Below are 25,324 nucleotides of genomic sequence, written 5' to 3'. Positions count from 1 at the left end.
CCATGGTTCCGTGGCTTTTCTCTAGTGCTACAACGAACTACAGCTCCCAGAATTCCATGGCAGTTAGTGGTGCCAAACTGGATTATTTCTGCAGTGTGGATGCAGCAGCCCCTGGTGACACAAGCAAAGAGTGTGTAATGTGTGACACTAAAGTTTATTGTGACTGAATCCAAGAAACACGCTGGAAGAGAGGCCAAAGTAGGTTACGTCTTTCTTTGGACTTCCAAAGTTCAGCTGGTTTTAAGGGTTCTTTGTTGATTTGAACTAGCTATGTTAAGCATCTATGAATGCTAACATTATCAGTGGTCCCCAAACAGTGCTCTTTAAGAGATTTTAGACTTCAGCTCCCAGAATCCCAAATTATTGGCCAACATGGCTGAGACTTCTGGGAGCTGAAGTCTAGAATCTCTTAAAGGGCACAGATTGGGGACTGCAGCATTAGGTGAAGCAAAATTTTAGATATTGATAGGGAAGATTTAAAAAAACTGGAGTGCATGTGCATGCTTCTTCCATGTAGTCTTTAGAACTACAGTCACCCCTGCTAACTTGCAGATCTGACATCCGCGACCTTGAATATCTTCAGAGGGACAACCATCACTATTTTCAGTGGTGCACACACCTAGGTTGGGCGCCCGGGTACATGCCCCATTCAAGCCTATGGGGCTTGAATATGTACAAGCCTCCATTTTCGTGGGGGTGGGGTGGGTCCAGAATGGATCCTGAGGGCCAACTGTATATAAATCATGGTTTAGTGCCTCCATGGAAAGCTTTTGTTATGCCATTGGCCTTTCTCAAGCACAGAATTTAGAGACAGTTTAGACAGTGACATCTTAAACTTGGAACCCTCCTATGCTTTTCTGTTGCCAATCTCATCTCTATTTTCTCCCCCTCTCCCCCCACAAAAAAACATATTGAAGAAGATAAGACAAAATGTCCTTAGTCTTCTCTGGACGGATGACAATAGGAGATCTCTGTTTAGAAGCACTGTTCCTCATATTCGGAATAAACCCATTGAAATCCACAAAAGTTCCATCATGACTCAGTCTTGATCCAGTCCCATATTTTAAAACCATGATAGAGACCATGTTTGAAATACCATAATGAAATGTTTTCCCTTGCTTAAGGGATCAGGTCGCTGATTTAACAAGTTAGTCAATTATTAAAACCCTGTCAAGGCTAGCAAGTGTCATTAATAACCTCTTTTTGACAGTAGCCATCTCAAAAGCCCAATGAATATTTGGTTCTGATAACACAGGCTGCATATAAAGGCTGATAAATTTTGTATTGCATGATAGCTTTTTGAAAAATGAAAACTTTATTTGCTATAGCTTTTATAGCCATATGGCTTGCTGACCCTGTGCACCACTTCAAACCAAACAGGTACTTATAATTTTGTTTTATATCTGGACCCTCCTGTCCTTACCAAATTGGCGGCAGCAGGGGGGGGGGAGAGATGTTTATTTAATGCACATGGTATATTTGATTCCCTCCTTATGGTTTTATAAAATAAATGGTTTACATGCTGATGAAGCAGATGCTTTATGCTTTCTTTCAAGATACAGAACAGTTATGAGACACTTCAGTATAAGCAACCTTTCTGAGTAGCGGACAAAGAGGAAAGCTTAGTCTGTTCATTTGACAGAGGGGTTGTGGCAATGCAAAGTAGATGAACTCTTTTCCATTAAAGACCCTGTTTTAACTTACAAGAGCTTCATGAGTGAGCTAGCTCACTGATGCACAAGGAGGAAATATTAGCTACTGCTTACTATATATAGATCATAAGATGAATGCTGGAAAGGAGGAATTCAAGCTGTTACTTGGTATTCCAGACCATCTGAGACTATGGGGCTATATAGATGGGTGACATAGAGCCACCCCTTTTTGCCCCAGATTGGTGCTGCAGCAACCACATGCAGCGGCACCGATCCAGTCCCTGAAGGGAGCAAAAAGAAGCTGTGAAAAGTGGCTTTTTTTTAGCTCCCTGGAAGGGGCATCATAGGTGTGCTGGTGTGCCATGATGTCGCCCTTTCAGCACTGTGCCATTTTGGTGCTATGCCAGAGGTGTGTCATTATGAAGGGCACACATCAAAATGGCACCTGGGCATCGTCATTAGGGCTTGGAGCGTGCAGACAAACCCACAGGCCAGCAGAAAGTGTTGGTCTGTATAGCCCTGACACATGTCTTTTTCCAAATTGATTCTGAAATATTTCAGTTTTAATTGCATGTGCTTTCTTGAGTTATTTTCTAACTACCCCCTGCTGTTTGCATGACAAAACTCTGATGCAAAAGAAGCCAAGGAATGCACAGTTTCTTCCCAAGCTGAGATGTTTCTTCTATGGTTAATCAGGTTTATGCCACCTAACATAAAGCAGTGCACCTGTGCTGAACCTCCATGAAAATGTTTTTATGCCTTTTGTTTAAAACAATGGAGTGGATGTTGTGTGTGTGTGTGAAAATAAAGTTTTCCATCCAAGTACTAACGAGGGCTGACTCTGCTTAGATTCTAAGGATCTGGTGCCTTTACGATATTTAGGCCATGACTCTTCCCATCTCCTGCCTTATAATTAAGCTTATGAACAGCAGTGGACACTGTATTTTTAATGAAAGAAAATGCAATGTGGAACTCTAAATGATACAAACAGAAAATAAAATTTTGGAAATATCTCTGTTCTCCTGTGAGCAAATACTGTAAATAAAATTTAGCTTTTGCTCCTCCTCTTATTATTGCATTTATAGACTTATTCCATCCAGAAACCTTGATTTTTACTACTTTTTGCCACTAGATGGGAGAATAAAGTTATCACTGTTGTGCTTAGGATGTATCTCTTAATTTTTCTTCTAGACTCTACTTTATATATATATATATATTTTAGAAAATAGACCCTCAAATTAGTTAGATATAACTGTAAATTGGTTTCTGTTTTTAAGCTGAAACTGCCTATGTGTTTTATGATGTTTTTATTGCTGTAATCCCACTTCGATCTGAAGGGAGAAGCGGGAGATATAAATAAATAAAAAATTATTGGTATTAGAATAGCATTATAATAATGCAAGAAGCTTCCATTTATCTATATATGTTTCATTCTCAAGTGCATATGAAGTTTTCAGTGACCATGCAACAGTATTGCTCAGGAATAAAGCACAAGAGGTGAGCATCTGTATTTGAAAGACATCACTCAGGCTTATGCAATTTTAAGGGAGGGAAGAGAACTGTATTTTAAGAAATGTTCTTAGCAGTTAATGAGATTTAACATAATCTTTACATTTTTATTTTTACCTTTTCTGTTTTTTACTACACTTGACTGCATTAAAATGTTGCATTAAAATAGCAAGGCTGTACACTACAGACAGACACACACATATATATGAGAGAGAGAGAGAGAGACTCACCTGGAAAGTTGCTTGCTGGCTATAAAATTTATGTTCTTTGCTTTCTCGGTGCTCTTCACATCTGCTTGTATCAACTGCTGAAATTAAGATGGACTACCCATTTGCATTTGGTGATTGTTTGAGAAAGAGCAGTTAGAACTTTTTACAAATATTTTGCCATCATTCAACTTTGCCCCAAATCAAAATGTCTGTGCATATTAATTACATGACGCCTTGACATATTTGTTTAAAAAAAGAACAAACTATCTTGGTTTTTCTAAAAGTCTGTTTTTGAAACATTCCAGGTGCTAAAAGGCCCAGGTGTCATGGATACTAAGGAACTAGAACAGAGGTTTCTCTTTAGGGAGCCAATATTGAGGTGCACACATAGCTGTTTGGAACATGTTAATGGTGTTCAGTGCCTTAATTGTCCTCTCCCTCAAATGCAAACAATGTAAGGAAACTGTATTCTATTGAGTTATCACACCATAAGATTGTCAAATATTTCATTACAAACATTTCCAAGTGTAGCATTGCATTTGTTTGAATATAATGCTTAAACCACATTAAAGATGCAATCCCATGCATGTCTACTGACAGGTAGACTTTACTGAGTTCAGTGAACTTACTGCCAAGCATGGGATTGTATTACTGAAGCTTAAGTATTTCACTGAATTTTTCAGATATTTCATTTCAGGTTTTTTTGTTGTTGTTGACTGGATAAATTATACTGACAAATATCTTATGATAACTTTCTTGCTCATATGTTATTTATCCATAAGTCTTTGGATGTACTGCAGAACTTGTTTAATAACAATAGCCTGTAATGGATTAAAACTCAATCTGTTGGGACCAGATCATGTAATTATTTTTGCCTTCTCATGTGTTTTTGTAGGTAGAATATAAAATAAAAAATACTTGGGACAGCATACCTGTTATGCATGCACCGGTGACAATCAAATTTAAACCAGGTGATCAGGGCTTGGTAATGAAAGTGAGTTCCTTATTCTTTGATGATCCTCCAGCTCCAACTGGTAAACCTGGAAAGCCTTTTGATACCCTTTGGGATTATGAAGGTGAAGTTTCATGACAGCTAAATAATACCCCACCCCACAAAAAAACCCCTAAAAAATTTATAGTTTCTGTTTTTATTTAGGCATATGCATGCAGATCAAAACCACACTAGTGTTCTTCAGATGAAGGGTTTTTTGTTCCTTTGTTGTTACAATTCTTTATTTTATAAATTTAGATAACTGAAGAAACTTTATTTTTATGTACTTAATAATACTTAAACAAGTTTTTTGTTCAGGTAACTATCTGAGTTTGCCCTGTAGACAGAGGTTTATTCTTGACTCATTAGAAGAACTAGGAAGAGAACCTAATACACATTTAATGAGTAATATGAAACAGTATTATTAACATATATATGTTATGTGCCTTCAAGTCAACTCTGCCTTATAGTGACCATATCCTAGGGGTGCCTTAGCAAAATTTATTTAGAAGAAGCGTGCCATTGCCTTTCTTGCAGGCTGAGAGAATGTCTTGCACAAGGTCATCCAGCAAATTTTCATTGCTGAGTGGGGACTTGAACTTGGTCTCCCAGAGTCCTAATCAAACCATTGCACAATGTTGGCTCTCAGACATATGACTAGGCCTTAATTTTTAAATATGTGTGATTGAAATGGAACCAGTTATATTAACCTGTTACACAATTATTTGAAATGAATAAAAATCTTGTTAAAAACACCATGGTATTTTAGTGGTCCAAATTTTAAAACACATCCACATGACTGTAGTGATAGTTCTCCATGCTCAAAAAGAACTTGGTTTTTAGTGTTTCTCAAATTACTTAAAATTCAGAAATTCGCAAATTTCACAAAAAAGCTCCTTATTTCAAATGACAAAAACTACTGAAATTAAGCAGAATATTTAAAACAACTGAGGGCTTATTGTTCACCATCAAGGCAATTATGGCCCCATGGAGCATGCCTTGGCATGCCAAATGTTCTATTGGCATTTAAAAATACGGCTATTTCTGTCACCTAGAGTCTTATTTAGGCTCAGAAATAGAAAGATGGTGAGTCATCATAAAATCATATAGCAGCCATAGATATGTCAGAATCCAAACTCTCAAATAAATTAAAGAATTGGTTCTATGAAACCAAAGGAACTATGATACAAAGATGTTTATCACACTATGCTCTTAAAGAGCTACTATTCCAGTGTGACTCCTCTAGCAGCCTCCTGTTGCATGCTGGGATTGGCAGTTTTAAGGAGCTGAACTTCTCTGCCTGAGAATTCTAAATACCCCTCCTTAAAACTGCCAATCCCAGCATGCAACAGGAGGCAGCTAGAAGAGTCACACTGGAATAGTACCTGTTTAAGAGCATAGTGTGATAAACATATTAGTCTCTCAAATGCATTCTATATGTAATGTCACAAAGCATACCTGAGACTGAGATGATTTTCACAGGTAGGGCCAAGCTCTTAGACATGATTGACTAAAGGTGCTGTGTATCCCAGTATATATGATAAGATCCAATTCATCCACTGGTGTAGTTAGGTTAAAGGCAGGGATGAAGGTGGTGGTGATGGTGGCCAGAAGAACGTGCCTAGAAGTGACAGTAGCAAGGGACTTAGCTCACAGTGGTAGAAATGGGAGGAGGAGACAGCAAGCTCCAAGTTCCTATTTCCTAAAAGGACCTAGAAGAGGTTGTTCATGCCCCTTGGCAGGTGCTGCTGGACATTTAGAGGTATTTTTAAAAAAGAAAAAATGATAAGGGGGTGGAACTAGGGATGGAGCTTTCCAAGATCCCCCAGGGGCAGTGTGGCATCCCCTGATAGGAGACCACCTCCTGATTGATGAAAATTTACCTTCATGTTCACGTACTAACATACCTTTGTTTTTCCCCAGTGGTTGAATCTTTCTTTTTGAATAGTGCAACAAGAAACTACTTGGAAATAGAACTCTGTCCGTAAGTATTGAATGGAAAAAGACCTACATGGCAAGAATTATTTAAATATGATCTATACCTGAGAGTTGTGTATTGTCACTGATTCCCCCCCCCCCCCCCCCCCCCACCAGCTCAAGGACTTCTATGAGCTTTCATCAAGCTGTGGTGAAATACACTAATGAAATGCAGCCTTCACTGTTGTCTTTAACATATTCGGGGCTCTCAAAATCCACAAAGCTGTGATACCGTAATGGGACCAATTAAAATGCACAAAATCCCTCAAGCTTTCAAAGTTTCACTGGATTCTTCATTAGGCAAAGATGTTAAAAACCATACAGGAGATGAAAGGTGATGATATAAGGGCCCGAACAGACAGACCAAAATACAGGTGCTTTGGTTCACTTCGGAGGTATGCTGTTTAAATGTTGCATGCATCCAAAGAGGCCGGAAGTCATGCCAAAGCCACACTCCAGTCCTAAGGACTGGTGTGCACCTTTGGCGCAGCTTCTGGCCTTTTAAGATGCATGTGTATTTAAACAGCATACCTCCAAAGTGACCCGAAGCAGTTTTATTTTGGCTTGTCTGTCTGGGCCCATAAGAGTTTACATTTTGTTTCAGATGTTACTTCTGTTGTCAGTTAAAATGGTCAGAGGGATATCAATGTATGCAGAAGCTACTTTCCTTCTTGGCTAGGAACAAAAGGCAGTAAAACACAGGCAATAAAATTTCAAATCCATTAGCAGTGGCACAGTAACTTCCATTGAAATCCAGACAAACACTGTCCTTTGAGAGGCTAACTGCCCCTTTCTTAAGCAGAAAACATTGACTTTTAATTTGAGACAATGACATTCAAGCAAAGTGGGAGCAGGAACATATGAAAGTTACTGAGTCTCAGTGAACACAAATCCATCAGGCTGTAACAGATTGGTGGTGGGGATAATTTGCCTAACTGCAAATCCCTTCCTTTATCTGTGTTTCTCTGCACAGAGAATTACGGTACAGTTGGCCCTTTGTTTTCATGGGGGATCTCTTCCGGACCGCCCCACGAAAATGGAGGCTCGCACATATTCAAGCCTCACAGGCTTGAATGGGGTATGTGGCCCTGGCATGCGCACCATTGAAAATAGCGGAGGTTGTTCCTCCACGGATATTCAAGGTTGTGGATCTCAGATCCACAAGTTAGGAGAGGTGACTGTACTTCAAATGCCTGAAACACTCCAATCTCTCCACCTTTTGGGGGAGTTCTCTAAGGCCCTCTCCAGATGGGCCTAAAGTGTGCCCTCGTCACGTGCTAGGGGTGGGCCAAGGGCGCACCGTGCATACATGCCTCACCTGTGTATGTAGCATGTGACAAGGGCATCAAAATGACGGCACCCTGTACAAATGGGCACTGCCATTTTGACACAATGGACGCTTAGCGTACGCACATCCTGGTGTCATTTTGATGCCGCAAGTGCACCACTGGCACACTGCGGCGTCACAATCGCGCCACAAGAAGAACCCGCTTTTTGCAGCTTCTTTTTGCTGCACAAGGGAGCCGCACAGTTTGTCTGCTGTGGCTCCCTCGTGCAGCAAAACAAGGCACAAGCAGACCGCCATTTTTGGGTGGTCTGTATCCCGCCTAAGACCTCCTAGTAGAGACTCCTACTTTCAGCCTAACTCGGGGAGGGGGGATCAAAAAGGAAGACACTTTTGATTTATTTGCCCAAAGCTCCAGAAAACACAAAACATTGAGAAATAGCCTAAGAACACAGGGGATAACTGAACAATTGTGAACAGAAGTGAAGAATTTTAGTGAAAAATTCTCCTTTAAAACAGTGAGGCCAAATGCCAAGGCATAAGAAGAAATTAATGGGCCCATACAGACAGGCCAAAATAAAGCTGCTTCAGCCTTTGGGTCACTTTGGAGGCATGCTTTTTTAAATGATTCATGGATCCTAAGGACTAGAGTGCAGCTTTGGTACAGCTTCTGGCCTCTGATTTTGTGAGGAGGGCTGTGGGAAAGGGAAGGATGGAAAGGATAAAGAAGACACAAAGTTTAACAGAGAGACTAGTAAAACAAATAAAAAATAAAATAAAATCTAACTCAGCTGGTTGTATGTCGCACATTTGAGTGCTAGATTTCAGAGCACGTAGAAAGTTTATTGAAGGGAACTGTATCATAGAGAGAGAGAATAACTTTGCACTTTGAATTAGGAAGACAAAATACCATCACCTATTTAGGGGACTCTGGAGACCACCCACACTGGAACCATTAGCAGATTATGTTTGAATGATGAGCTAATCCCCATCTTTCCTGTTAGTGGCCTAGTTGCTCAAGCTGGCTATTCTGAAAAATATGTATTGAACACTTCTCTTAACTTTGTTGTTTTTGTTAACTCCCCTCAAACTGACCTTGACTCATGGCGTTCCTGTGGATGAAACATCTCCAACACACCCTATGCTAAACTGATCTGTCTAGGTCCTGTGACCTCACAGATTGAATCCATTCATCTGGCATGCAGTCTTTCTCTCTTTCTACTACCTTTTGCCTATCCTAGCATCATTGTATTTTCTGAGTCATGCCTTCTCATGATGTATGGCAGCTTCAGTTTTGTCATTTTGGGTTCCAGGGAGAGTTCAGGTTTGATCTGTACTGCTAGGATCTGTTTGTTTGTCTTTAGCACTCTTTTCCAGCACCACATCTGAAATGAGTTGATTTTTTTCTTATTCATTATCCTCACTGTCCAGGTCTCTCATGATACATGGTGATAGGGAATACAATGGCTTGGATGATTCTAACTTTAGTGTTCAGTTGTATATCTTTACATTTTAGAATTTTGTCTAGTTCTTTCATAGTTGCCCTTCCCATTCCTAGTATTCTTCTAATTTCTTGACTATAATCTCCTTTCTGATCAATATTTGATCCAAGATACAGAAATTTCAATTTCCTCATTATCTAGGTTGAATTTATATAATTCTCTGAGGTCATTATTTTTGTTTTTGTTTTACCACTAAGACTGCCTTTGCACTTTCTTGTTAAATTTCCTTAGTACAGTGCACCCGTGTCATACGTGGGCGCATTATACACTGCTTTCAGCATACGCTAACTCAGCTAATACACTGTGCGCCTGAAGAAACAATGGTGTGCATGCCCATGGCATGTGTGCGCCACTGCTGCACGCCACCATTGTGAGCTGCCGTGAGCATGAGCCCCATTACTTGTAATGGGGCTCGAGCATACACACTTTTTGTTTTATGTGGGAGGGTGGAATGGATCCCCTGTGTAAAACAAGGGCACACTGTAATTGATCCAAGTCTTTGATGTTTTCCATTAGTAGTATGGTGTCATCTACATATCTTGTACATAGATTGTTGATGATCCTTCCCCCTTTCTTCACTTCTCCTCCTGAGTCTAAATCTGTTCTTCATATAACATTCAGGGGTAGCTGTGTTGGCCATTTAACAAATACAAACAAAAACCCATCAGTGATACCTTTATTGGCCAACCAAAATGATTTTGAAGGTCCATAGGCTTCTTCATCAGTTAAGATATTACAAATGAAACGGGAAAAAGAAACAATTGGAGATGTTAGATGCCTGCATATTGTTTCAGTCCTTAGTAAAGATGTTATGACGAGGAGGAAATATTTTGCAGACAGGCTCCTCCTCCTCCAGGCCATGCGGCAATGGGGAGATTTTCAAAGTCCAGAAAATATAAAGTCCAGTTGCATCTCAACAGGGATCCCTCTTTTGCAATCCAATATGTCTCCATTCTAGTGAGGTCACAGGCCTCTTCGTAGGCAGAGAACAATAGATTCCTCAAGAAGTCTCCATGTTTTTGCATCAGGGACATTTGCGTGACATCGAGGTAAAACATGCAAATTCAGCCCAAATTTAAGAAGAAAACATTGTTTTACCTTGGTTGGAAATCCCAGTCCACTGGCTCACTCTTCAGGGTTCCCCTGTTGCAGCTACAATGCAATATTTCACAATACAGAAAACATTCAGGGGTAGCTGTGTTGGCCATTTAACAAATACAAACAAAAATCCATCAACAACAATTCCACCAATTAATCATTTATTGGCCAACCGGAATGATCAATATACTTGTTACAAGCTTCCGAATCTCCATGGGCTCCTCCTTCTGGCCATGTGGCCTGTTCTTCATATGACATTTTCAGCATACAGGTTGAACAAATAGGGTGACAGAATGCAGCCTTGCCTCTGAATTTACCAGCTGTGAACTACTATATAAAAAGAAGTTGCCTGTTCAAGCCACTTGGCTATTGTTGAAAAAAAATGCTTTTTCTTTCTGCTGCATAGTAAAAAACAAATTAAAAAAATTGCCTCTTAAGAACTGCTCATGGAACACAGGAATTCTTGGAGACGCTGTTGCTCTGTTCAGAATACAGGGTTTGTTAATTTATTTAGCAACCACCATACAAAGCGGTTGTGGAGATGAACTGGGACTAAATGGAATCCTAAACTGAATGGGAAAGGGCCCAGATATAAATCTAATGGTGAGTCATAACAGTTATAACAGATAAGGGAATCATAACGGGATATGACTTTCCATGTAGTTGCTAACAGCCCTACAGTCTCTTGCGTCTTCATATGCAAATACAAGGTAGAGCATAAAATTGCCACATGTGAATTTTCTAGCCTAGGAGATTTCTATGACATGCTTCTCAACTCTTTCTATACTCTGCTGTGAAATTCATTAAATATTTGCTTGAAAATCATGTATTCTAATAAAAAACAGCTTTGACAATGTAATTGATTTCTCCACCTTAATCGTGTGTTTGTTTTGCTAGGCATGGCCAACATCTTGTATTGCGTCTCTCTGGAGGAGAATGTCTTGAAGTAAGCAGAATTTTCCCAGAATATTTTGTTTTAAATAAACAAACAAACACCCAACTAAATGAGGGTTGATCATTAGAGTCTCTGTGTACTGCACATAGTGTTGCTAAAGTACAGTTACTTGCACACTCATGTATGCTGATGTTGTAGGATATATATGTAAATCATTACAAACTTGGCCCCTCTGCATCATAGTAGGTGACGACTAAGTACATATTCCAGCTGGAATGACTTTCACTGGGGATGTCAGTGAGAGTGTGGACTTCCCACATAACTGCCTGTCAGCTGAACCTCTGATTGATCAACAATTGACAAGTACCATCAATACAGATCTGATTTTGCGATTGCACTGAATATAACTTGGAAATGATATACCAGCCAGCAACAGATAATTGTAACGTATTATTCTATAGATTTGTAATCTGTAGTTTTAACTGTGTGTTTTTATGGACATTGTTAGTCTCCTTGAGCTCTTATGAAGAATGCCCAGCTATACATGAAGTAAATAATAATTTTAATACTACAGCTGGCCCTCCATTTTTGTGGGGATCCGTTCCAGACCCCCCTGCAAAAATGGAGGCTTGTGCTTTTTCAAGCCCCATAGTCTTGAATGGGATGTGCCCCCGTGTGTGTTGCAAGGGTATGCACACCATTGCAAATAGCAGAGGTCGCCCCTCCACATATATTCAAGGGCATGGATCTCAGATCCGCGCATTAGGAGGGGTTACTGTAATCCTGTACCCAACTTTTTTTTTGTCTATCAATGATGAGACAAAATAATTCCATGTGCTTCTTAGCAGCTAATTGTGACAAAGGGCATCTTGTGGCTCAGTATATTAACAATGAAATTCTGTCTGTATCTACTCAAAAGTAAGCACTTTTAAGCTAAGTGAGATTTCTGTCCAAGTAAGGACTGTAGCCTGACTGTTTTTAATTCATAGGTTTGAAGTCAGAAAATTGTAGAACACCATTATTTTATGGCAATGTATTTGTAGTAACTTCCAGCTATTTAATGCAAACTCTGGCCATCGCATATATTAAAATAATATGTGGTCAATGGAGATTAGTCATAAGTAAATATATTAAATAAGTGCATGCATGTGTACTAGTTTATCAAGATCAGCTATAGTCATTCTATTAAAGAAATTTGTAAAGGATCACAAATCATAGAATAATCACGTAATTAAGTTAAATGAATGAATTTCTACAGTTTGCTTTTTGTACAGAGCTTAAATAGCTTTTGTTTATGTTTTTTTTTTAAAAAGCAACACCTCTTCCCTTTTGATATTTTTCTCTTGTGGTAATTACAGGCTATGAATTCATTTCATCAGCTGCATTTGCGTCTGAAACATAAATCATAGTAATGATATTAAGTAATGTCAGCACATCTGCAAATCACTTGCATACTGGTTCCATGGAGTTTATTCTATCAAATGAATTTAAACAGAAAAATTCCCTCACCTGTTGACAGATCCTGCATTTACATCAAAGTTTTTATTATGCTATAAATTTATCTGAGACTATTTCTTCCCCTGTTTAGCACTGAACAATTTAGCAGTCCTTGAAACTGCTATAAACAACACACATATATTTCCACAGAACTAAGAAAGGATTTTTACATGTCAGAAGCTAATTCTCATGGGCCATGCTATGGAAATGCATAATAAATTATTTACATACTATCTTATTTTTAGAATTCTAAACAGAACTGATAGCTTAACAAATTGTTTCACTAATAATAGTATGATGCAGTTGCAATCCATGCAGTGAGAACAGCATCGGAATTATATGGCACACATAAAAATGAAAATGCATTTTTTGTTTGATATCCATTCATAAAATAGAATGGGTCATTACGAATATGAATTCCTTATTCTAAGCAATTTTGATACTGTTAAAAAAAACAGAAGCAGGAAAAAATGTGTCATTAGCAGTGATGGGTGTCAAAAGGGAAAGGAGGGGGAAAGCACAAAGTGAACAAACACAACTTGGAACTTGGAACATCTTAGACCAGTAGTTCTCAACCTTCCTAATGCTGCAGCCCTTTAATACAGTTTCTCTTGTTGCGGTGACCCCAATGGATACAGGAGCTGTGTCTTGGTTCCTAAGACCATCAGAAATATGTGTTTTCCGATGGTCTTAGGCAGCCCCTGTGAAAGGGTCATTCTACCCCCAAAGGGATTGCGACCCACAGGTTGAGAATTGTTGTCTTAGACAGAATTTGGCACTGTAAAGGATGAAAAACAACAAAAAAAGGATAATCTGTCTGCTGCTTGGGACCCATCCCAGCCCACCTGCTCACAGCAGTGGGCAAGGGCATGTACAGTTGTTCCAAACCTGGAAAGTCACTTCATGCCCCACAAACTCTATGCCCTTATGGTTATTTCTCCCCTATGGAGCTAATATGCCTACTGTCCACTGCAAATGGATTGTGCTTCATGCTGACTATGCCTGCAAATGTTAAAGGTTGTGACAGAAAGAGGAACATGCATTAACAGTGATAAAAAGAACAGACAAGTTACTGCATGGAGAAGTCAAATCTGCACAGCTATGAGGCCACTGCTGCTTGCAGGTAAAATTCTTTTCTGGCCCCAGCAATTTCTATCTGTGGTAGCTCAAGGCAATGCTTTTATGTGCAGAACTCAAGGAGGGTGGATGACGAAGGACTTGGCAAATGAGGCTAGGCAAGAATCTAGTCATTCATTAAAAGGCCAGAAGTGAATTGATCAGGGCACTATATACCCACCATTTTGCTGTCAACAATTTGCTCCTGGCCAGCCTCTGATTGGTTGGCAGATTGTGCACACAGCTCTGCCTTTTTACTGGCAAAACTTAAAAAAAAAGATTTGGGGTGTGTGCATGTGTGTATGTTCATTCATTCATCCAGTTTTGATCTTATATATACTGTATAACCAAATCATTACATATACATTAACAGGGAGAAGGAAATAGATGAGTGTCCCAGCTTTCTTATCTAAACTCTTGCTGAACTTGCTGGGTGGTTAACTTCCATTTTTGTTGTTGACCCATGATGACCCTATGGATGAAACATCTCCAAGACTCCCTGTCTTCCACTTCTCTGCTTAGTTCCTGCAAAGTCATACCTGTGGCCTCCTTAATCGAGTCCATCCATATAGCATGAAACCTTCCTCTCTTTCAACTTCCTTCCACCTTTCCTAATGTTATTGTTTTTTCCAATTGTATTTTCTTAGTCCCCTGCCCAAGACTGATTTCTGTTTTAGCACTGGCATTTGTGGCTATCAATCCACTTCCTCAGAGGCAGTGATTGAAGAAGTGGATCTACAAATGTTCATGTTAAAATAGACATCAGTTAGTCTTAAGGGGGCTGCTAGATTCCCCCCTTTTTCCTTTTCATCTATCCTCAGATGTGAGTTATAGTTTTCCTTTTCTAGCATCTTTTCTTCCCAGCAGAATGATGAGTCCAGTGGAAATTTTCAAGAGTTGGGAGTAAATCCAAGACTCATATTTTAGGGTTACCATGTAACTGGATTGGCCAGATTAGATCCAAATTCTAGGCATTTTACTTGGTACCCAGTAGGACTATTATCTGGACCAGATTCTAAGTTTTCATTTTTTAATTAAAAAAGTATGTTTTTAGCCCAGTGATTCTCAAAGTGGGCAGTTTGCCCCCCCTACCCAAGGGGGCAGTGGAAAGATCCAGGGGGCAGTTAGGGGAAGGGGGGCAGCAGGGAGGCATTCAATCAAAGTATTTCAATACACTTGTTTAAATATTTGAAGAGGCATCATATTGAGGATGGAGCAGGCTTGTTTTCTGCTGCTCCAGAGAATAGGACCTGGAACACTGGATGGAAGCTACAGGAAAAGAAATTCCAGCTCAATATTAGGAGGTTCCTGGCAGTAAGATCTGTTTGACAGTGAAGCAAGCACACTCCCTCTGAGAGTGGTGGAGTCTCCTTTTTTTGGGGGGGGGGGTTTAAACAGGGGTTGGATGGCCATCAGTTGGGGGTGTCTTCCTGCATGGCAGGGGGTTGGACAAGATGCCCCTTGTGGTCTCTTCCAGCTCTGTGATTCTAAGGCAGGGGGAACCAGCAGTCTTTAAGGATCATGGTAGCAATGAGTGTTGCATAAAATGTCTTTTCAAGGTTCCTTAAAAACGCAACATAGTCTCGCTGATCATTTAGTGTGGTGTTATCTCCTGCTCTTTGCCTGGCTGCACAAGCTCTCTCCTTTAGCTGCATTTTTCACCGGTGGTGCCAGTGGCGTTTGGAAAACTCTTGTGAGGCTTGGGTGCAAGACATTGCTTCTATGGCTCAGAACAGCACCATTTTTCAACAGAGCAAGGAATTAAGAGCACATGGCAGTGGGGGTGGGGAGAAGCAATAGCAAAATTGAGCTTTTAAATTTGGGACCCTGCTTAAGCTTTGTGAACTTTGCTGGGACTTGGCTGGTAAGCTGGAGCTATTCTGCTGCTCCTGCTTTCTTTCATTGGACAGGCTGAGAGAAGAGGTAGCAAAAGAAGCAATGTTTGGTGAGGGGAACAGCTGAAGCTGAGTATGAAAGACATGCCTCTTGTAAAGGACAAGAAGGAGTATCTGGGGTCAATACTTGGAATGAGTCCTCCACTTTTGAGCAGCTGTTGTAGTTAAAATCTCTCCCCTTCCCCCTTGGGGCCAGTCACAAATCCAGGGCATGTGGTTTCTGTAAACCCCCAGCACACACACTGACTGCACCACTCTCTGCCCCAACAAAGAAGGATAGAGTCATCCCTCACCAGGGAGAACCTTCTCCCTTTGCATCGTTGCCTTGGGAGCAAGAACTGAGCAGCTGACAGAGCAGCAACTGAGCACTGCCCTTTGCTGGAGGGGAGGCATGGGTGAGAGGCGTTTTGGTTGCTGGTCAGCCAGCTGCTCAGTCGCTGTTCCCAGGATGACTGGGTGTAAAGTGACAGATTGGTTATATTGAATTTGCAGTAGAACAGTAGAACAGACATAATATCAGGAAATATGTATGGGGGGGAGGGTGCAATAGGGTGGTTGCCCAAGACAAAAGGGGGTGGTAGTCAGAAAAAGTTTGGGGACCACTGCTTTAGCCCATTTGGAAGCCGAGATGGATTGAAGCAAAGGATCATCCAGTGGTGTCACTGGGGAGATGCAGGGATGCAGGCTGCATTGAGTGACACCTCAGAGGAGGGGGGTGAATGTGTGCCCTTCCCAGCTGCTCTGTAGCCAGGCTGTCTCCCTGGGAGCATGGTGACAGAGGAGAGGAGGGGTAAACACATGCCCTTCCTGGCTTCTCTGTCGCCGGGCTTTCTTCCTGGCGAGGAAGCCTGGTGGTGGAGGAGAGGAGGGATGAACGTGTGCCCTTCCCATCTGCTGCATTGCCAGGCTTTCTCCCTGTGTCCCTTCTATTCCTTCCTGCTGCTTCACTTGCCTGGTCAGGGTGATGCAGCAGCAGGGATGGGGAGGCAAGGAAGTCTGCCACTGCCCAGAAATCCTTCCAGGTTCTGGCCAGGAAGAAGGTGACTGGGAGGCAGGCAAGCGAGTTACTGGGAGGGGTGGGGCAGACTACACCCCCCCCCCCCGTGCTGGCAGCCCTCTGCAACAAGTGACACCATAGCTAGTTGTGCCACTGGAACCCTCTAGCTTTGGGAGGAAATAGCTTGGTTTTGCTATCCCAGAGCCCTGGCTAAAAGTTGCTAAATGCTTCCATTTGGACATTGCTAGTGGGTAGAAATCTGGTTTCTGGAAGGAGCAGAGTTGTTATTTTGAAAAGAGCTGTGTAAAGAGCTTAAAAAACGATCTGCACTGGGAGTCAAATATACTATGTACATCACTGATTGAATTTGACACAAAGAAAACTTCTTCAGTTAAATTAAGTATCATTAAAGTCAGATGTTGCTCTGGTCCCAAGAGATTTTAATACATATTAGCTGAAAACATTTCTCTGTGTAGTGCTGTTTTGCATGTTCAGAACTGATGTCTAGAGAGGCACAAACGTAATGCAAACCCTTGGCTTGGGCAATGACTGTATCACACTTGTTTACTAGTCCTTTTTGATGTTAATGTTATGATTTCAGTACAAATAGTTTCAATTAGAACACCTCCACAAAGCTAGAGTAGATGCTTTTGTAAGCAGCTGGTGGCTGCCACTTCACAATTAAAATTCTCTGATTCCTGCTTTTTATTTGAATTTAGGTTTGCTCCAGGGATTATGTTTTCTTTTTAATATATTTTGTCAGATGGCCATAAGGAAGACATATTGAAAAGCTGAATGCAATATGGTTCCTGTACACAATGCTGGAAAACTAAACAGGAAATACTCTTACTTTTGTGTATTACCTGAAAGATTTTCTAACTGCATAGGTTGCATTAATTTTCTGTATGTTAAAGCATTTTCTAAAAAGACATTTCACACATCTTCCCAGATGTAAATCCCACTGAATTTACTAAACTTTGTCTAAGTAGAAATGTACACAATAGGACTGTACTTTGTGTTTCCTTCCATATTAAATACTTTGAGACATAGCAGACTATTAGAAATATTTGAAACAATAGCTCACATATACATTATATCCTAACAAGAAAAGCCTTATACAGTAGCTGTATTTTCTAAGCACAGAGAAGGAACTGCCCCAGTTAATCCTCTGTTGTTCCACTTCCCCCCTGCTTTTGAAAAGTCCCTGTTTCTTTCTCCATCTGCCACTACCACTTTTCACTCAATGAAATGGGGGGGGGGGAGGACAGAAGAAAGGGCAGAATCTTGCCCTTCCCTGTAGATTCTGGGAACAGTAAACTGCTGCAGTTTGTGTGTTATTGCTCATTAATAACATTTGCCATTTTGAACATACTCTGATGTTGCTTGGCCACATGTGTCCTGTTTTAATGTGTGCAATGTTGAAGGGTATGGAACCAGCCACTGACCTCAGGTTCTCTATTTTAACAGGCAGGGCTCTAGAGGTGCTGCAGAAGCTTATTGCACCCATTCCCCCCCCCCCCTCAAGGGAATGGGAAGGGGACACTTGGGACCGCGCGTCATCAAGAAAAAACGGATTTTACTGCACATCAAAGTGTCCTCAAAATGGCCCCATTCCATTCCCTGGCCCCAAGCCGACCCCATTCAGTGCTGAAGGGCGTTAAATGTTTGGGTTGGAAGTCTTTTGCCTGAGCAAAATGACACACCTCAGCACTGAATGAGGATGGCTTGGGGCCAGGGAATGGAATGGGGCCATTTTGAGGACACTTTGGTGTGCAGTAAAATCCATTTTTTCTTGGTGACATGCGACCCCGAGTGCCCCCTTCCCATTCCCATAACAGTGAAAAAAATGGGTGCGATAAGCTTCTGGCTCATGTCAGCTGAAAGTAATTACAAAGCACAATGAAACCAGGAAGCTTTATAAGGCAGATTTTGCAGTTCTGTGGAGCTTTGTAAGCATGCTTATGTGGATGCAGTTATAGTTTCTGGGAAAACTATCACTCTGAATACAGGCAGGTAAAGAGAGTATGGCACTCTATAGACAGGATCTTTTGGCTGCCGTCGTTATGCATGAGGGGCGGTGCTTCCTGACGTGCCTTTCCCCTCGCTTGTAATGAGGGCGTAAAAATGGTGGCGCCATTACACATGGGTGCCGCCATTTTGACGTGATGGATGCCTAGCGTCCGCACAGTGCAGTGCCTTGATGATGCCGCAAGTGCACCATTGGCGCCTTGCGGCATCATAACAGCACCAGAGAAAGAAGCTGCTTTTTGCGGCTTTTTTTGCTGCGCGGGGGAGCTGCACAGTTTGTCTGCTGCGGCTCCCTCACACAGCAAACAAGAGCGGCAGCAGACCACCCTTTTGGGCAGTCTGTAAAGCATGCAAGGCAGCATTGCAATTTAGAAGAAAATTACAGAACTAAATATTTTAAATACTAGCAATACTGTGTTTCATTGATACACAGGATTGATTGATTGATTTCATTGATATCATTTAAGTATTTCTTGTAAAATAACTTTGTGACTCACTGTATGCAGCATTGATATTAATTTGGTGTGAGAAAGTAACAAGGATACCATTTTTAAAAGTGCACTTTTTCCTTCCTTCATCCAGAAAGAGCTTCCGTTGTCATATAAAGCAGATATAAAATGGGGCTCCTGGAATGGCACAGCAATTATTCCTTGGAACTATTTCCCTCCTGGTGTAGACAAGATGAATTCATATGCAATCCATGGATCTGGGATTGGAAGAATATATGAAGCACTTTATCCAATACCACGGGAAGAGATTGAAGAAGGCCAGGGTCCTAATTTGTGAGTACAAACCCCTCCCCCCCATTGTTCTCTGGCTGATTTTGAAGAGTCTTGATCCTTGAAAATGTTATGATGTGTAAACACAATAAATAAAGATGAGAAGCTTATCAGTGTAATGAGTAGTGATGCCAGTTTTTTCACAATGCTTCAAACATTCCTGATCATTGACTTTCTCATTATTTATGAAACTAAACCTAGGACTATTACACCTATCAGGAAAGCATTTTGTAGCAAAGCAGAACAATCGATCTCAATCCATTGTCAATTAGTGTTTTTCCTTTGGATTCTAGTGTGCTTATTCAGGACTCCTTAACTGTAGTTCCCAAACCTGGACTGCTAGATGGTACAAACGTTTTTGGACTACAACTCCCAGAAGGATGGCCAATTGTCTGGGATTCTGAAGGTTGTAGTCCAACAAGATTTTGGAATCTAAGGTTTGGGAAGAGTACATTGTATAAGAAATACTATGCAAGTACTTGTCACTAAAGTACCTGCAACTGATCTATTGCACACAGAACAACTCTTCCACAATCCACAGAGTGGACTTCACCACTTCTGTTGAATGTTGAATGTGAAGTGCCAAACATTTACAAATATATTGTTTTGACCAATGTTATAGGAACCTCTTTTTGAGGGTGTGTGTGTGGAAATAAACACATTGTCTTTGAGTAGTGAAGGATACAATACCATATCACTTACCTAGGCTATATTCCATTGAATTGCTGTGTATAAATCTGAATAATAGCAGTGCAATCCATCCAGTCACCTGATGCTATTAATTATTGAAATGTATACTTGTTCAATGCCTCTATTCATAGCAGGCAAAAATTTGCCATATAAATATTTACTGTCTGTTTTACTACTGTTCTCTCTGTTTAGGTGTATATGTAGTTGTCTCCTTTATTGAGAGTAGAAGATCATAAGTTAAATTCAGATAAACCATAAAATCACCATTTTAAAAAGGAGAAAAGTTTTTAAAAATAGTTGATATCTGGGATTTTAACAACTCTTATGTTTATTTATTTTTTAAATAGCCATCGTCTAGAATATTTCAGAGATTTCAGTCTAAATGACATAATGGGGGACAACTGGAATCAACCTCCGTCAGATCTGTGGCCATAACCTAAGAAGTTCCTGAAATCAAGTCAGTCATCAGTTATAAAACACCTGCAAATTCTTAAATCTAAAAGATGGGATATTGGTTGTATCTTGTGGTTTTAATGGACCAGCCAAGTAAAATGAATGAACTGATTATATTTTTCAGCGTTGCTTATCCTGCTGTTTTGCACCAATCTAGGTTCCAGCCATTATAGCTTATGTACCCAAAGACATCATTCTACCTCCTTTAAACCATTGTTTCAATCTCATTCTTATTTCTTGTTATCTCACACAGTTTGATGAATATAAATGGATCGTGGTATTTGTTTCGGTGTTATCTGAAGCCAAAGATCAAGATCATCTTAATCACAAATTATACTGATGTTTAATTATTTGTGTATCCTAACATTAATTAAAATTAATAATAAAAAAAGGAGAGCCAGAGTGATGTAGTGGTTTGAGTGCTGGACTAGGACTCTAGAGACCAGGGTTTGAACCCTGGCTTGATCATGTAAATTCACTGGGTGACCTTGGGCAAGTGACACACTCTCAGCCTCAAGAGGATGGCAATGGCAACTCCCTTCTGAATAAACTTGACAAGAAAATCCCATGATTTTCCCATGATTCCATAGGGTTGCCATAAGGAAATGACTTGAATGAACACAACAAGAAACATTAATAAAACTTTCCTAGGATGGCTTACAGTATCAAAAACGTAAAGACAACCAAAACACAATAAAAACTACAGTAAAATCAGAAATGGACAGAATAGGAGGAAGAAAGAAGAAGGAAAGAAGGGACAGTGAAGAGTCAGTGGAAGAGAAATATCAGGGGCTATGGAAGGAAGGGTTAATGGTCAGGGAAAGGTGGGCATGGAAGGAGGGTAGGGTAGGAGGATAGAAAAGCAGATGAGGAGAGGGAAGAGGGAGTAGCAAGAGACTGGAGACACCAAGAAGGATGAATGGCCAGACTGAACAGAGGAAAAGGAATTTCCAGAAACTCTAACCTGGCAAAGAGTCAAATAAGAGACATGAGAAGGGAAGGGTCAGAGACCAAGGACTGAGAGTTTGAAAGACAAGGACCCCAGGAGGGAAGCACTTATCCATTAATGGAGAATGAAGGAGAGTGGTGAGATGCAAGAGGCTGTCAGTGGACATAAGGGTCTAGACTCCCAGTGATGGAGAAAGCAGATAGAGAGATTGCTGGAAAAAACCTTAAGACTACCCAGCCAAGTGAATAGAAATTCTGGGCTGTGAATTGAGGAACCTGTAAGAGTTTAGGAGGGACTCTGAAGAGCCTGAACTAATTCTTCCTTAAGTTTGTGCCAGATGTCAGCTAGTGTCAATAAAGTTTGGTTTTGGTTTTGAGCATCAAAACCAAGAGGGTGTACAGACCGACACTTTATGATGGCCTGCACCCAAACTAGGGCTGCAGTAGGGCTGTGCGTTCACACACTCAAGAGTCCAGTGCATTTACCTTCATCAGTGCACTATATATTAAATCTAGAAAACCATATCCCATTTCTTCACGTTTCTTATTTAATGCATAGCTTCCTTGTATGACTGCAAACAGTTCATCCACAGGAATGGATGTGTAGTTCCATTGTTCTGTGCAGTTTTACCGAAAGGAGGCTCTTGATTTCATACCACAGTTAATGAAATTGAGGTTCTAATTTCACCCCCCCCCCTCATTTTGAAATTGGGTGCCTAAGAATATTAGGGACAACACAATGGTCACTTATGAATGTGCTGAAGTAACCCTGAGATGTTGAATGCAATCTCATTATTTCTATTGTATACTATGTTTAAGAAAATGGTTAAAATTCTAAGTAAAAGGAGTTTCATGGGATTACATTGGGTCATCATTTTTTAAGCCTTTGCTGCATCCCTTTTTAATTTATCACATAAAGTGTGAGTTGGGAACTTTAAAGTGTGTAAAGTTTGCTTTGCAGAATTTTACTAACCAGAAGGATTCTGGATTAATTTAGCAACCAGGTCTGCTCTTTCAGCCATAAGCCATGCTGTCAGGGAAACCTAATTACACTTTAAGTGGGATGCAAATGAGTTGTGACACTACATCATTTCACATGAAAGGTTCATTACTTACATTAAGTCGCACAATTCTCTTTCTTAAGCACTGGCTCATTACAATTTTTGGGTATATTTTAACATGGTCAAATGTGAATATGACATTTTCCCTTAATATGTACCTCCTTCAATGCAACTGCTTCCCTTAATAATTTAAGCTTTAAGTTGTTGACATACTGGATCAGTATAAAGTGAACTGGAAAACATGTTCCTTAATGTCATAGTTTCTCTTTCATAAGTTTAAACTTTATGTTTCTTAAGTTACTGAAGCAATATAAATTGGACTAGTTCACACATAATTTTAAAATAATGTTTTTAAAGTAATTTAAGTATTCTATATACCTCTGTTATACTGTATATTATGAACTAAAATTTGCTCTGTTTCCAAAACATGGGGCAATAGAAACAGATATTATCTTTAGATATATGAGGCTAGCTGAAATAATGTATGCCTTGTCTTTCTTGGACATTATAATACCTCTGGTATACACTCATCACACATTGAAGGAAGAGCACACATATCATCAAGCTTCTGTTCTTTGGTAAGGTTTGGAAAATCTCTCTTAAATATTCATGTCTGACTAAAGAACGCTGCATTCTTCAATATCACACCAAAAATGTGGTTGGGACCACAAAAAGCAACAAGTTTGATGGACATAGGATAGTTTCATAGATTGAAAGATACAATAAAACACTGGGAGAGCCCACATGGCAGACCAGAAGAAGATGAATTATAATAGGCTTTCATCCAAGCCAATTCAAGGAAATCAATGGCATTTCCATTCTTTGAGTCTTATCAATGCTATATTGTTAGCAAAACAAGATGCTTTGTTTTTCATGGGAAACATGAAAATGTCTATATTAATTTTAAAGGAATATTAATATTCCTCTCAGAGGAAGGGACAAGGAAAAAATGAAAATCAAACAACATTGTTAAACATTTGAAGAGTCATGTGAAAAAGCATTTTAGACAATGAGTTGTATCCATATCTTGCCATGTGTGGCTGAGCTGGTAAAGTGCACTAAAGTTGCATCCACACTGCAGAAATAATCCAGTTTGACATCACTTTAATTGCCATGGCTCAGTGCTCTGGAATTCTGGGAATTATAGTTTTGTGTGACATTTAGCCTTCTCTTTCAGAGGGCACTGGTGCCACAACAAACTACAATTCCCAGAATTCCATAGCATTAAGCCACAGAAATTGAAATGGTGCCAAATTGGATTATATCTACAGTACAGAGGCAGCCTTACTTATCTTTCTTCCCCATGATGTACATTCTGCTAGAAATGCGACACAGAGAGCTGGAGGACATGCCTGAGCTGGTTTGTGGTACGGAAAAAAGTTGGCCAAGGGTACCAGTCCAATTGAACATGACTAAATCTGAATTCGGCTGATAGTTCTCATAAGCCACTATATATGACATGCAAAATTCTGACATAATACACCTGCATTTTGCATGAATGTAGAGAGCTGAATAGACAAGGAGCATTTCTCAGCTGTTTTATTCACACTGACTATCTTGTTTTGGCTATGTTTTAGGGGTAAATTGAAATTAAAGAGCAATGAAGATAATTGTCCCACAGAAATTTGTTTTGTTGTGCTTTTGAATTTTGGAAAATTTTAACTGGCTGCCATTATGAAAATTGGTATCTTCTTTGCTATACAATATAGGTTGCCATTATAGAGGACATCTACAGGGAAAAAAATCAATTGGATAGATAGTATGTCTAGCAGCTCATTTTATTTGAGTGGTTTAGTTCAGATAAATAGTTCTCCAAAGGAAGAACAGTGACTGAAGCAGGTTGGTTTCTCAACATTCTTTTGCTGTACTTCTTGTAATCTTCCCTTTAAACATCAAGCATTACATTAAAAATGGTTTCTGTATTCAAATCTTTAAAAGTAAGTGTGTCTTGTAAAAGTCCTGTCTATGTTTTATTGGAAAGCAAACCATATTTTAAAAATACATCTCATGCTATTCATTTTGAAGGAGGTAAGTATGAGAGATGAAGAGTTCAGTCCTCTGCTTGTCTGTTGTACGGAAACTACTCCAGAGTAAATGTGATGAAGAATCAGCCAAATTGTTTGGAAAAATAATGTTGGGGGAGAAGTCATTTCATGAAACTGATTGTCTTTGAAACGCTATGTCAGTTTCATGAATGTTTCCTGGAATTGGTTTTTCAAAGCCTTCATTCGTATAGAATTTTGGATTCTGTAAACAAAGTTACATCTTATATCACTTCAGAACCTTCCAGTACAGACCGCACACTGACCATCCTTGTGGGATCAGTGTTGTGTAGTGGTCAGCATGTTCAACTGAGTTTTGGGAGATCCAACGTCTAGTGCCCCCCCCCCCCCTCAATGAACCACACTGAGTGACTTTGTACCAGGCGCTAAATCTCAGCCTAGGCAAAATCACAGAGTTGTTGTCAGTGTAAAATAGAGAGGAAGAGGATGCTGTCTTGCATCCCTTCAAGGGAAAAAAAAGGAGGGATACAAACATAATAAATCTGACTATGGGTAGGCTGGATTGTTGCTATTAGCATTGCCTGTGGCTACAAATACCTTGTTCATGTTGTCATAACAAACTGTTATAACCACCAGTAGAATTTGTATGTGATCCCACTAGGCTTATGGAGCTCAACTTAGTGGTTTTCTGAAAGAAGAGAATTTCCAACAGAAGCAGCACATGGCCTCCATGGGTGAG

General features: G+C 40.1%; 1 protein-coding gene across 1 annotated transcript; it reads left to right on the top strand.

Moving 5' to 3' along the window:
- Positions 1-1,306: 1,306 nt before the first annotated feature.
- On the top strand, positions 1,307-20,729 carry LOC149312975 (UPF0462 protein C4orf33 homolog). Its single transcript, XM_089527053.1, has 7 exons — positions 1,307-1,380; positions 3,092-3,149; positions 4,266-4,446; positions 6,285-6,345; positions 11,121-11,169; positions 19,234-19,433; positions 20,468-20,729. Exons 1-7 carry the CDS (start codon positions 1,307-1,309, stop codon positions 20,553-20,555), a joined length of 711 nt encoding a protein of 236 aa, XP_089383179.1. The 3' UTR covers positions 20,556-20,729.
- Positions 20,730-25,324: the final 4,595 nt, after the last annotated feature.

The sequence above is a fragment of the Sceloporus occidentalis genome, unplaced genomic scaffold (assembly GCF_023333645.1).
Source record: "Sceloporus occidentalis isolate IW3139 unplaced genomic scaffold, rSceOcc1.0.p SCAF_5, whole genome shotgun sequence".
NCBI lineage: Eukaryota > Metazoa > Chordata > Lepidosauria > Squamata > Phrynosomatidae > Sceloporus > Sceloporus occidentalis.
Note: the sequence above shows the minus strand (reverse complement) of the source record. Positions and strands in the feature narration are given on the sequence as shown.